At 36.7% G+C, this 12,014-nt stretch overlaps 1 protein-coding gene across 4 annotated transcripts in view; it reads right to left on the bottom strand.

The window, feature by feature from the left end:
• The window catches only part of FZD3 (frizzled class receptor 3), a 104,168-nt gene that overhangs the window by 53,508 nt on the left and 38,646 nt on the right, over window positions 1-12,014 (bottom strand). For all 4 annotated transcript variants that reach the window (XR_007151710.1, XM_047856899.1, XM_047856897.1 and 1 more), the window contains one exon: window positions 9,083-10,100. Coding sequence is in view for 3 of the 4 variants with exons in the window: in XM_047856899.1 (XP_047712855.1) it covers window positions 9,083-10,100 (1,018 nt within the window). In the remaining variant the exon portion in view is untranslated. The remainder of the gene's footprint in view (window positions 1-9,082; window positions 10,101-12,014) is intronic.

The following is a 12,014-nucleotide window of genomic DNA, read 5'->3' as shown; positions in this document are numbered from 1 at the left end:
TTAAAAATCATTCTTGCTAAATAGTTGGCATAAAGTATTTTAAATATTTTAGAAGACTTTACATCAGCCCATTTTCCTTCAAATTATTTCTTCAAATACATGCAATTTGCATTAAATGCAATTAGTGTTCTGAGACAATGATCAACTACTTCACAAACCTATTGTTTAAATATTTGAAACTTCAGTAACATGCAAAATGACTATTAAGCAACCTGATTTTAACTTTTTTTTAAGTTTATTTATTTTGAGAGAGAGAGAGACAGAGCAAGCAGGGGAGGGGCAGAGAGAGGGAGAGAGAATCCCAAGCAGACTCCACACTGCCAGTGGGGAGCCTGATGTGGGGCTCAAACCCATGAACAGACAGAACTGTGAGATCATGACCTAAGCTGACTGAACCACCCAGGCTCCCTGCAACCTTACTTATCTTAGAGCCAACTTATTCAAATATTATGTTAAGTCACCTGAAGAGGCTACCCCAAGGACAACATCATTGTTTAATACATTTAAAAAACTTCCCATTGGGAATTATTATCAGAGGCTGTTAAGTATTCTTTCAGGTATGCTCAGTGATATGACTTCAAATAGGAATTTGTGATCTCCGGTGCTCAATTCATAAGATTATATGATTCCTCTAAAGGAAAATTCTGAATAAAAACTAATACAAATTCTGGGGCGCCTGGGTGGCTCAGTCAGTTAGGCGTCCGGCTTCAGCTCAGGTCACGATCTCACGGTCTGGGAGTTCAAGCCCCGCGTCGGGCTCTGTGCTGACAGCTCAGAGCCTGGAGCCTGTTTCAGATTCTTTGTCTCCCTCTCTCTCTGCTCCTCCCCTGTACATGCTCTGTCTTTCTCTGTCTCAAAAATAAATAAACGTTAAAAAAAAAATGAAAAAAAAATACAAATTCTAATACTTGAATATTAAAAAAAAAATCATAAAGTAGGACAAATACTGTATGATCCCATTTATATGAGGTACCTAGAGTAGTCAAATTCATACAGACATAAAGTAGATGATCATTGCCAGAGGTAGAGAGGCAGGGAAAAATGGGAGTTAATGATTAACAGGTAGAGAGTTTTTAATTTAAGAAGATGAAAAGGTTTCTGGAGATAGACAGTGGTGATGGTTGCACAACAATGTGAATGTACTTAATGCCACAGAACTGTACACTTAAAAATGGTTAAAATGGTAAATCTTATGTTATCACTTATTGGGGATATCTTACCACAATTAAAAAAAAAAAAAAAACTAACCCAGATGGCCGGTGCTATTGTTGCTCAGTGGGCTATAGTTTGGATGGGCTGTAGTTTGCTGACCCCTGACACAGTTTATTAATGTAACTCTGAGTAAGTCGTATTATTCTTACTGCTTCACCTTCCTCCCATTAGAGTGTCAGAAATGAAGCCATACTATCTATTTCATATGGTTCTTGTGGATATCAAGTAAGATAACAGATTTTAACCAAAATGAAGTTTATACTAGTAAGACTTCATATTTACAGCACTTTTTTTTTTGAACAAGCAAGATTTAATTCAACATCTATTACTTAAACAAGATTGAAAAGCAGGAGTCACAAGAGAATTAATGAGAGTCACACACAGACTAAAGCTTTAATCACGCCTGCACTATGTTCCAGAATAGCCTCTAAACTATTATGCTAAATGTTTTTTGTTTTTTGAAATATTTTACAGCTTTATTGATATATATATATGTACATAAAATTCATCCTTTTAAAGTGCACAGTTGAGAGTTTTTAGTATATTCAGAGTTGTGCAACCATCACCATAATCTAATTTTTTGTTATATATGTATTTTTAATGCAAGGCAGTTAACATATAGTGTAATAATGGTTTCAGAGTAGAATTTAGTGATTCATCACTTACATATAACACCCAGTGCTCATTCCAAGTGCCCTCCTTAATGTCCATCACACATTTAATACATCCCCCCCACTCTCCTCCTTCAGGCAGCCCTCAGTTTGTTCTCTGTATTTAAAAGTCTCTTATGGTTTGACTCCCTCTCTGTTTTTATCTTATTTTTCCTTATGTTCATCCATTTTGTTTCTCAAATTCCACGAGTGAAATCATGTAACTTTCTCTGACTTATTATGCTTCATATAATACATTCTAGTCCCATCCACGTTGTAGCACATGGCCAGATTTCATTCTGATCACTGAGTAATATTCCACTGTGTGTATATATACCACATCTTCTTTACCCATTCATCAGTCAATGGACATTTGGGCTCTTTACATACTTTGGCTATTGTTGATAGTGCTGCTATAAACACTGGGGTGCATGTGTCCCTTCAAATCAGCATTTTTGTAACCTTTGGTATCCTAGTAGTGCAATTGTTGGGTAATAGGGTAGCTCTAGTTTTAATTTTTTAAGTTTATCCATTTATTTTTGAGAGAGAGTGAGCAAAAGTGGGCAGAGGGAGACAGAATCCAAAGCAGGCTATAGGCTCTGAGCTGTCAGCGCAGAGCCCAACGTGGGGCTTGAACCCACGAACTGCAAGATCGTGACCTGAAGTCTGACGCTCAACCAAATAAGCCACCCAGGTGCCTCTATTTTCAACCTTTTGAGGAACCTCCATACTGTTTTCCAGAGTGGCTGCACCAGTTTGCATTCCCACCAACAGTGCAAAAGGGTTCCCCTTTCTCCGCATCCTTGCCAAAGTTTGTTTCCTGAGTTGTTAATTTTAGCCATTCTGATAGGTGTGAGGTAGTATCTCATTGTGGTTTTGATTTGTATTTCCCTGATGATGAGTGATGCTGAGCATCTTTTCATGTGTCTGTTAGCCATCTGGATGTCTTCTTTGGAAAAGTATCTGTAAATCTCTTCCACCCATTTCTTCACTGGATTATTTATTTTTTGGGTGTTGAGTTTGAGAAGTTCTTTATAGATTTTGGATACTAACTCATTATCCGATACGTCATTTGAAAATACCTTTTCCCATTCTGTTGGTTGCCTTTTCGTTTTATTGTTTGTTTCCTTCTCTGTGCAGAAGATTTTAGTATCCCAATGAGGTCTCAAAAGTTCTTTCTTGCTTTTGTTTCCCTCGCCTCTGGAGACATGCCTAGTAAGAAGTTGCTACTGCCAAGGTCAAAGAGGTTGTTTCTGGTTTTGTCCTGTACGATTTTAATGGTTTCCTGTCTTACATTTAGGTCTTTGATCCATTTTAAATTTATATTTGTGTATGGTGTAAGAAAGTGGACCAGGTTCATTCTTCTGCATCTTACTGTCCAGTTTTCCCAACACCATTTGCTGAAGAAAGTCTTTTTTCCACTGGGTATTCTTTCCTGCTTTGTTGAAGATTACTTGGCCATACATTTATGGGTCCGTGTTTGGGGTCTCTATTCTGTTCCATTGATCTGAGTGTCTTGTTTTTGTGCCAGTACCATACTATCTTGATGATTACAGCTTTGTAATAGTTTGAAGTTTGGAATTGTGATGCCTCCAGCTTTTTCTTTTTCAACATTACCTTTGCTATTTGGGATCTTTTCTGGTTCCACACAAATTTTAGAATTGTTTGTTCTAGCTCTGTAAAGAATGCTGATGTTATTTTGATGGGGATTGCACTGAATATGTAGATTACTCTGGATAGTATAGACATTTTAATAATATTTATTCTTCCAATCCATAAGCATGGAATGTTCTTCCATTTCTTTGTGCTTTCAATTTCTTTCATAAGCTTTCTATAGTTTTCAGTAAACAAATCTTTTACCTCTTTGGTAAGGTTTATTCCTAGCTATCTTATGGTTTTTGGTGCAACTGTAAATGTGAAGACAAAGGTTAATACTAACTCTGGGGGGAAAAATACATACTGCAGGAAATTAAAAAAACAATGTGTGTACTTGAGAATTATTAATCCATGAGGTGTTAGTGTGAAATACACCCCTTCCATCAGATTTAGGAAATTATCAATGAAGAAAAATAGGCCAGAGAGTCCGTAACTTGAATTCATAAAAGGTTGTCAAAAAGAAAAAAAAAAAAAATCACAAATATGCTTGGAGCCAAGTATGAGAAACAAAATGAGTGACCAACATGGTTAATAATAGTTTTTTGGTTAAATTTAAAATGACTATGGTAATTTTTTTAAGTTTATTTATTTTGAAACAGAGTACAAGTGGGGGAGGGGCAGAGAGGGAGAGAGAGAGAGAGAGAGAGAGAGAGAGAGAGAGAGAATCTCAAACAGGCTCCATGCTGCCAGTGCAGAGCCTGATGCAGGGATCAAACTCACAAAACCGCAAGATCATGACCTGAGCCAAAACCAGAGTTGGATACTTAACTGAGCCACCCAGAAGAGCCTAAAATGACTATTAAATGCACTTAAACAATTGGAAAATATTGAAAACGTATGAGTTAAACTTTTAAGAATATAGAAAAACAAAGTAATTCTAAGAAAAGCATTAGTAAGAAAATTAACACAGAAATAACTGAATTAAAAAGATAATCCTCTAACAAGACTGATCAAGGTAGAATAAAGAGAACATACATTACAAACAAATAAATGGTAACAATTCACAAAACAAAACATACATGAATAACTTTATACCAGTGTATTTAAAAAGTTAGATAATATTCAAAAAAGTATATAAATTAACAAAATGCCCTAAGAAGAAATAAAGCTATGGGGCACCTGGGTAGATCAGTCAGTTAAGTGTCTGACTTCGGCTCAGGTGGTGATCTTGCAGTTCATGAGTTTGAGCTCTACACTGGGCTCTGGGATGACAGCTCAGAGCCTGGAGCCTGTTTCAGATTCTGTGTCTCCCTCTCTCTCTCTCTGCCCCTCCCCTGCTTGCACTCTGTTTCTCTCTCTCTCTCTCAAAAATAAAAAAACATTAAAAATAATTTTATTTAAAAAGGAGAAATACAACTATTACTATTTGAGAAACTGAAATAGTAATTTAAAAACCTAGTGTCTTCCACAACTTCTCTCTTCTTACTTTAAAGATATTAGGACAGTTTTTAACAGGAGGCTATACCAACTCTTTCAAAGAGCAGATAGCCCCTATTTGCTGTAAAAATTATTTCAGAGAATTAAAGAAAAAAAAACACCTCTCTTTATGAAGTTGTTATAACCTTGACACTCAGAACTGGACAATACAAGAAAAGTAAAAATTATCACAAACTATTTTACTTATGAGTATAGATGCAAAAATCTTAAAATGTAAGAACCAGAAAGCAAGCAAGAGACAAATCTGTCCTTTGCAGACAACAATTCTACAAAGAATATTTAAAAGAATCTACATGATTAGAATTCAAAAAAAAAGAGTTCAGCAGAGATGGATGCTTGAGCATCCATTATATTACTTACTATATGTCTATATATTTAAAACATTTTACAATATAAACTTCCTTAAAAGGAAACACATTTTAAAAAATAAACTAGAGCTATGGCATTACTATAAATACATCTCAAAAACTAAATGTTAAAAGTTAAAAAACAAAGTTACAGAAATATGTGTAGTATAGTATCATTGTATTACATATTATGTAAAACAAAGTTTTACTATAGCTGATACATATTGGCAGTTGTATAGACTTTCATGGAATGGCATACTCAAGTTCAGGATGACAGTTACCTCTGGGTAGGGAATAAGAGGTGAAGAGGCCTGGGGAAGGGTACATAGGGAGCTTCAGACAAATCTGTAAAGATTTCTTTCAAAAGTCTGAAGCAAGGGGCACCTGGCTGGCTCACTCAGTAGAGTGTGTGACTCTTGATCTCGGGATCGTGATTCAAGCCCTGCATTGGGTGTTGAGCTTACTTAAAAATTTTAAATAGGGGCACCTGGGTGGCACAATCAGTTAAGCGTCCGACTTCAGCCAGGTCACGATCTTGTGGTCCGTGAGTTCGAGCCCCGCGTCGGGCTCTGGGCTGATGGCTCAGAGCCTGGAGCCTGTTTCCGATTCTGTGTCTCCCTCTCTCTCTGCCCCTCCCCATTCATGCTCTCTCTCTGTCCCCCCCCCCCCAAAATAAATAAATAAATAAATAAATAAAAATAAAAATAAAAATTTTAAATAAACAAAGCATGAAGCAAATACATCATTTGGTAAAGCTTGGTACTGGATGGTTTTAAGAAGCCCGTATTCATATATGTATATATACACACAAATGCGTGTAAATAACAGTAGGAACAATAATAGGTGAAGAAAATGAGAGCTAACATCCACGCACTTATTATGTAGCAGGCACTCTTCTAAGTGTGTGTGCTTCTCTACTCCTAAGAACAACCTCAGGGGATAGATTCTACTTATATTTCTACCTAATATTATCTATTACTATTTTACTACTATTACAGTCTATTATTCATTTTACAGATGAGGAACTAAAGCAGAGAGAGGTGAAGTTGGCCTAAGGTTATAAAGCTAGTGAATAATGAAACTAAGATATGAAGCTGGGATTCATGTTCTAGGGTTTACAGCTTAGTAACTATGTTATTGTTGTTAAGTCATTCTCTATTCTTTTCAGTATTCATTTCCAATGTTACTTCTATATGCTGGAAATGAAAAACACTTTTTAATCCATGACCATAAAAAGATGCATACACACACACATATTTCTGTGTAGCTCAAACTGATTATAAAGATGCTGAGGGGTGCATGGGTGGCTCAGTCGTTAAGCATCTGACTCGATTCTGGCTCAGGTCGTGATCTCGTCGTTTGTGAGTTTGAGCTCCATGCTGGGCTCAGCACTGACAAGCATGGCAAGCCTGCTTGGGATTCTCTCTCTCCCTTTCTCTCTGCCCCTCCCCCTGCTCGTGCTGGCTCTCTCTCAAAATAAATAAATAAATATTAAAAAAAAGATGTTGACAGGGGTGCCTGCCTGGGTGGCTCAGTTGGTTAAGCGTCTGACTTCAGTTCAGGTCATGATCTCATGGTTCATGGCTTTGAGCCCCACGTCAGGCTCTGTACTGACAGCTCAGAACCTGAAGCCCGCTTCAGATTGTCTCCCCGTCACTCTGCCCCTCCCCCGCTTGCTCTCTCTCTCTCAAAAATAAATAAACGTTAAAAAAAAAAAAAAAGATGCTCATAGGGGTGCCTGTGTGGCTCAGCTGGTTAAGTATCCAACTTTGACTCAGGTCATGAACTCACCGTTTGTGAGTTTAAGCCCCAAGTCAGGCTTTGTGACAGCTCTGAGCCTGGAGCCTCCTTTGGGTTCTGTGTTTCCATCTCTTTCTCTGCCCCACCGCTGCTTGCATTCTGTCTCTCAAAAATGAATAAATGTTAAAAAAATATATATTAGAAAATAAAAAAAATTTAAAAAGATACTGAAAGAATTGTAGGAATGCCTTGAAAACAGTGGCATCCCAACTACTCTAATTTATCAATTTACATGTTTCAGGTTTGGTATTTTTTAGATCATCATTTCATAGTCAAATATTATTCTTTAATAGTCCTAAGATAACATATATTTAGAATCCTAAATAAGTTATATAGAGAAGCATATATGATGTAATTCTACCATCTCTCTCTCTCATTAAAGGCAAAATTCCATTACTTGGCTTCAGGTCTGAAAACTAATATTAAGAGTTTTCAATAAGTCATTCTGCCAAGAAATTCAATTTCAATTTTTTTTTTTTTTTGGTCTCTCAGTAGGAGTTGTTTTTTTTTAAAAGCCCAGAGGTAATATTTATACAATAATAAAAATATTTTGTATAGGACTGTTTATACCGCAAAATAAAAGAAGGGGAATTGGCATTCTCAGTCATTAAATATTTATAAGCATTAAGTGCTAATCACACTTTGTCCCCAGTACCACTGTTACCAGTTCTTGAAAATGTCTTTTCTCCATCTATAGCCACATTCTCAATGTTATCATCTACTAACCTACAGAATATGAATTCAGAAATTATGCAAATAAAGGGGCACCTGGGTGGCTCAGTCTGTTAAGCTTCCAACTTCAGCTCAGGCCATGATCCCGTGGTTCGTGAGTTTGAGCCCCGCATTGGGCTCTGTGCTGACAGCTCAGAGCCTGGAGCTGCTTCAGATTCTGTGTCTCCCTCTTTCTCTGCCCCTCCCCTGCTCACACTCTGTCTCTATCAAAAATAAACAAACACTAAAATAAAAATAAATATAAAAATATGAAAAAAGTTCTTGCTTTCAAAGAGTTCACTGTCTAGCAGGGGAAAGAGACAAGTAAACAAAAATTATCTATAATACCTAAGTACTTTAATAAAGGTAATTAAAACATAAAGATCAGGGGAGATGAAAGGGTGGCTGGTGCACTTTTAACAGCAAACCTGAAACACGATGAAGGAGACAGCAATGGAGACTGCTGTTTCAAGAAAACCTGTCTTGAAGGGAGGATGATAGCTAGGGGCACAGGTTCTAGAGAATGTTTTAAGATAGAGACGTAACTTAGCATCAACTATTCTGGACTACTTTCCTTGCTTCATTCCTCCCTTAGCAATGAAATCTCAGTTTGAATATAAGAAGCAAGTCATCGAACATTTGTAAGCCTCGAATGAGACAGATGTTTAAGAACTCTAAATTATAAAGGAAACAAATAAATTATCTCAAATTCTTTCTAGACCTAAAATTCTATGATTTCATGACTATGATTATCTGATCTGTTTAAATTCAAAGGTAAATCATAAAATATTCACCATGCAAAAAAGAAAAACTAAGACCAATTAAGGGATGAACTAGTTCATACAAGTGCATTCTACTATTTTTTCAAAACTGTTAAAACAATTCCTCTTCCGACCATCAGTAAAATTTTCACAAAAGACAGTGCCTTTTTATCAGTTGGTAAAGTGCTTCTTGCTCTCAAACCTGTAGACTTCTAAACAATCAACAAGCAAACTATTTTGTGAGAACAGAAGTAAACTGCTTAAAAGCCCATAGCTTAGACTTGTAAAAGTCATCTTTTAAAAAGAAGATGTTTATGGAAACACGTGCATTACATTCTTTCTACAATGTATTTGTTCATTATCTTCACTTTAAAATTTTAATGTACAGGTTGAAATTCATAAACAGTTTTGTTTAAAATAAAAAAACTAACTAAGATTAGATCTTCATAGTAATATGCCTTCTTTCCATTATTACACATTCTGAAATTTAGAACAAGGTTTCCCTTACCTGATATGGACATGGAATGTGATATTCTCTGCAGCGTTCTTGTATCCATGTTGTTTCCCAGATGCCACGGTAAGCTTGCTCATAAAAGTAGCATCCAATTACAACCAAGAGTGGTACGAGATAGAGAATGCTGAAAACACCAATCCGGATCATAAACTTCACCAATTTATCTTGGTTCTCCTTTTCTAATGGAATTTCAATTCGAACTCTGTTTAAGGATATAATGCCAGCTAAGAGGAGAGAAACTCCAACTACCACATACAGGCAGAGGGGAGCAAGAACAAAATATCTCAATGCATCAACATCGTAGAGGCCAACAAAACACACGCCACTGATATTGTCACCTTCAATTTTATTCATCGCTAAAAGGATGATAGTTAGAGTTCCGGGGATGCCCCATGCACTGGCATGAAATAGCAATGCTTTCTTCTCAATAGCTTCACTACCCCACTTTGGCACAGCTGCCAAGAACCATGTGATGGTAAGAATTACCCACCAAACACTGCCAGCCATAGTAAAAAAATAGAGTACCATAAAAAGCATGGTACAGGCTTTATTATGAGATCCTTGTGTCACTGTGGAAGCCTTATACTGTGAAGGGCTAGATGCATTGCAGGCTACTCGGTCCTCAAGCAAAAACCCAATGAAGAAAATTAATGATACCATCATGTAGCAGACTGCATAAAATATAATAGGTCTTTCAGGATAACGGAATCTTGTGACATCAATCAAAAAAGTTAAAAAAGTAAACAACGTGGCAGAGAGGCAAATGATTGAAATCAATCCTATGAAGTATCGAGCAAATGAAAGTTCTTCTCTCCTAAAGTACATATTTGGACAAGGAGGTGAACAATCACGCACGTGTAAAAAAGAATAACCAAGATCAGGATCAATTTTCAATTCTCGAGGACACCAAAAACCATAGTCCCTCTGCACTGCCACTGGAGCTCCTTCAGTAGGATCACCAGCTAAATTCAGATCCACAAGTCGAGGATATGGCTCATCACAATCTGGGAACCTAAAAAACAAAACAAAACAAGATGAGAACCATTTTCACTTACTGGGAAATCTATGGATACCAAACAATTTGGATTTCCAAATTTAGTACTCATGACCTTATTCATTCTTATATCCTTAGAGTACAATCACATTAAGTAGGAATAAAGTAAATGCTGATATCTTGTTTACGGGTCATACAACTAGATTTTCCATTGTTGATCAAAAAAGGACATGGTTTGGGGTGCCTAGGTGGCTCAATCAGTTGAGCGTCCGACTTCGGCTCAGGTTATGATCTCATGGTTCATGGGTTTGAGCCCCACGTCAGGCTCCGTGTTGACAGCTCGGAGCTTGAAGCCTGCTTTGGATTCTGTGTCTCCTTCTCTCTCTGCCTCTCCCCAACCCCCCACTGACACTCTGTTTCTCTCTCTCAAAAAACTAAGTAAAAACTTAAAAAAATTTTTTTAAACTATATGGTTTTATACTTAATTTTGTTTTGACTTCAAAAACAGTACTTTTTTAAAGTTTATTATCTTTTTAGTAACCGCTATACCCAACATGGGGCTCAGACTCATGACTCCTGAGATCAAGAGTCCCATGCTCTTCTGACTGAGCCAGCCAGGTTCCCCAAACAGTACTCTTTATTACAATAGTCTAACATAGCTATCAATAAGTAACACTATATAAAGAAACTATTTCTGACATTATCTATTTATTATCTCCACTACTACCGTAACTACTAGAATTTTAGTTCTGTAAGAACCAAGACTATTTTGTTCACTACTCATCTTCAGCATCTAGACTACTGTCTAGCACAGGGGACACATCCAATTAACATTTGTTGAGTTAATGACTGTTGAAGAAATATATACATATAGACCTAACCCAAGTAATTAGAAATATGACTAGGAGCAGTGTGGAAGACAGACTTGGGCAAAAATGGGAGCAGAGATACTAGCTGAGCCAGAATGAAAACCAGATAAGGTAGGGGCACCTGGCAGGCTCAGTCGGTAGAACATGCAACTCTTGATCTTGGGGTTAAAAGTTCAAGACCCACACTGGGTGTAGAGATTACTTAAAAATAACAAAATCTTAAAAAAATAACATAAAACAAAGACAGATAAGGTAGTGGGAATGAGACAGACATGAAACTGGTTAGATAAAAGCAACAGTTTGTAACTGATTGGATGCAGAAGCTAAAGTCAATGAAGGAGAAACAGAAGATAACTTATAGAGAATTAAAAAACGAGCAAAGGAATAAATCAATTTTAGGTCTGTTGAAACTGAGGAATTTAAGACAAATGCAGGTTAGAATTTCCAAAATGGATGCTAGATACGCAGATTTGGAACTCAGCAGAAGAGTCAAGTCTAAGATTTAGGTGTAGGAGTCATTAGCAGATGAGTAAGAGTTAAAATGAGTGAGATGAGATCATCCAGGGAAAGCACATAGAATAAAAATGAATAGGTACAGAACTCTGTGAAGCACCAATATTTAAGGTGTAGAAAGAGGAACAGGATCCAAAAAAAAAAAAAAAATTGAGAATAACTGGTCTGAGAAGTAGCCGACCACAATAGTTCATACATGAAGGCCTACATGATTTTCATGAAAAGAGGGCAAGCTGAGGTTGAGGGGAATATAGAATAAAGGCAAAATATGGGATTGAAGCGAGAGATATAGATTTGGCAGAGATGCTGAGAGCAATAAACAAATTATTCTGTTGATCAAACTGGAAATTTACCAAAGACAAACAGCAAATAGAACGGCTATGGTTGGCATCATTAAATATATGGCATAATTAATCTGTTAGAAATTGATTCAATGGATCCAGCTGGGGATCTGAACAAGTTTAGTAGAAGGAATGAATTGAAATTGCTAGCAAGAATGTTATTACAAGTGATGGGGCACAAAGCTTAAGCTAAGTAAGGAAATAAATTA

This window comes from Prionailurus viverrinus, chromosome B1, assembly GCF_022837055.1.
Source record: "Prionailurus viverrinus isolate Anna chromosome B1, UM_Priviv_1.0, whole genome shotgun sequence".
Classification (NCBI taxonomy): Eukaryota; Metazoa; Chordata; class Mammalia; order Carnivora; family Felidae; genus Prionailurus; species Prionailurus viverrinus.
The sequence above is the reverse complement of the archived record's forward strand: the minus strand, read 5'-3'. Positions and strand labels throughout refer to the sequence as shown.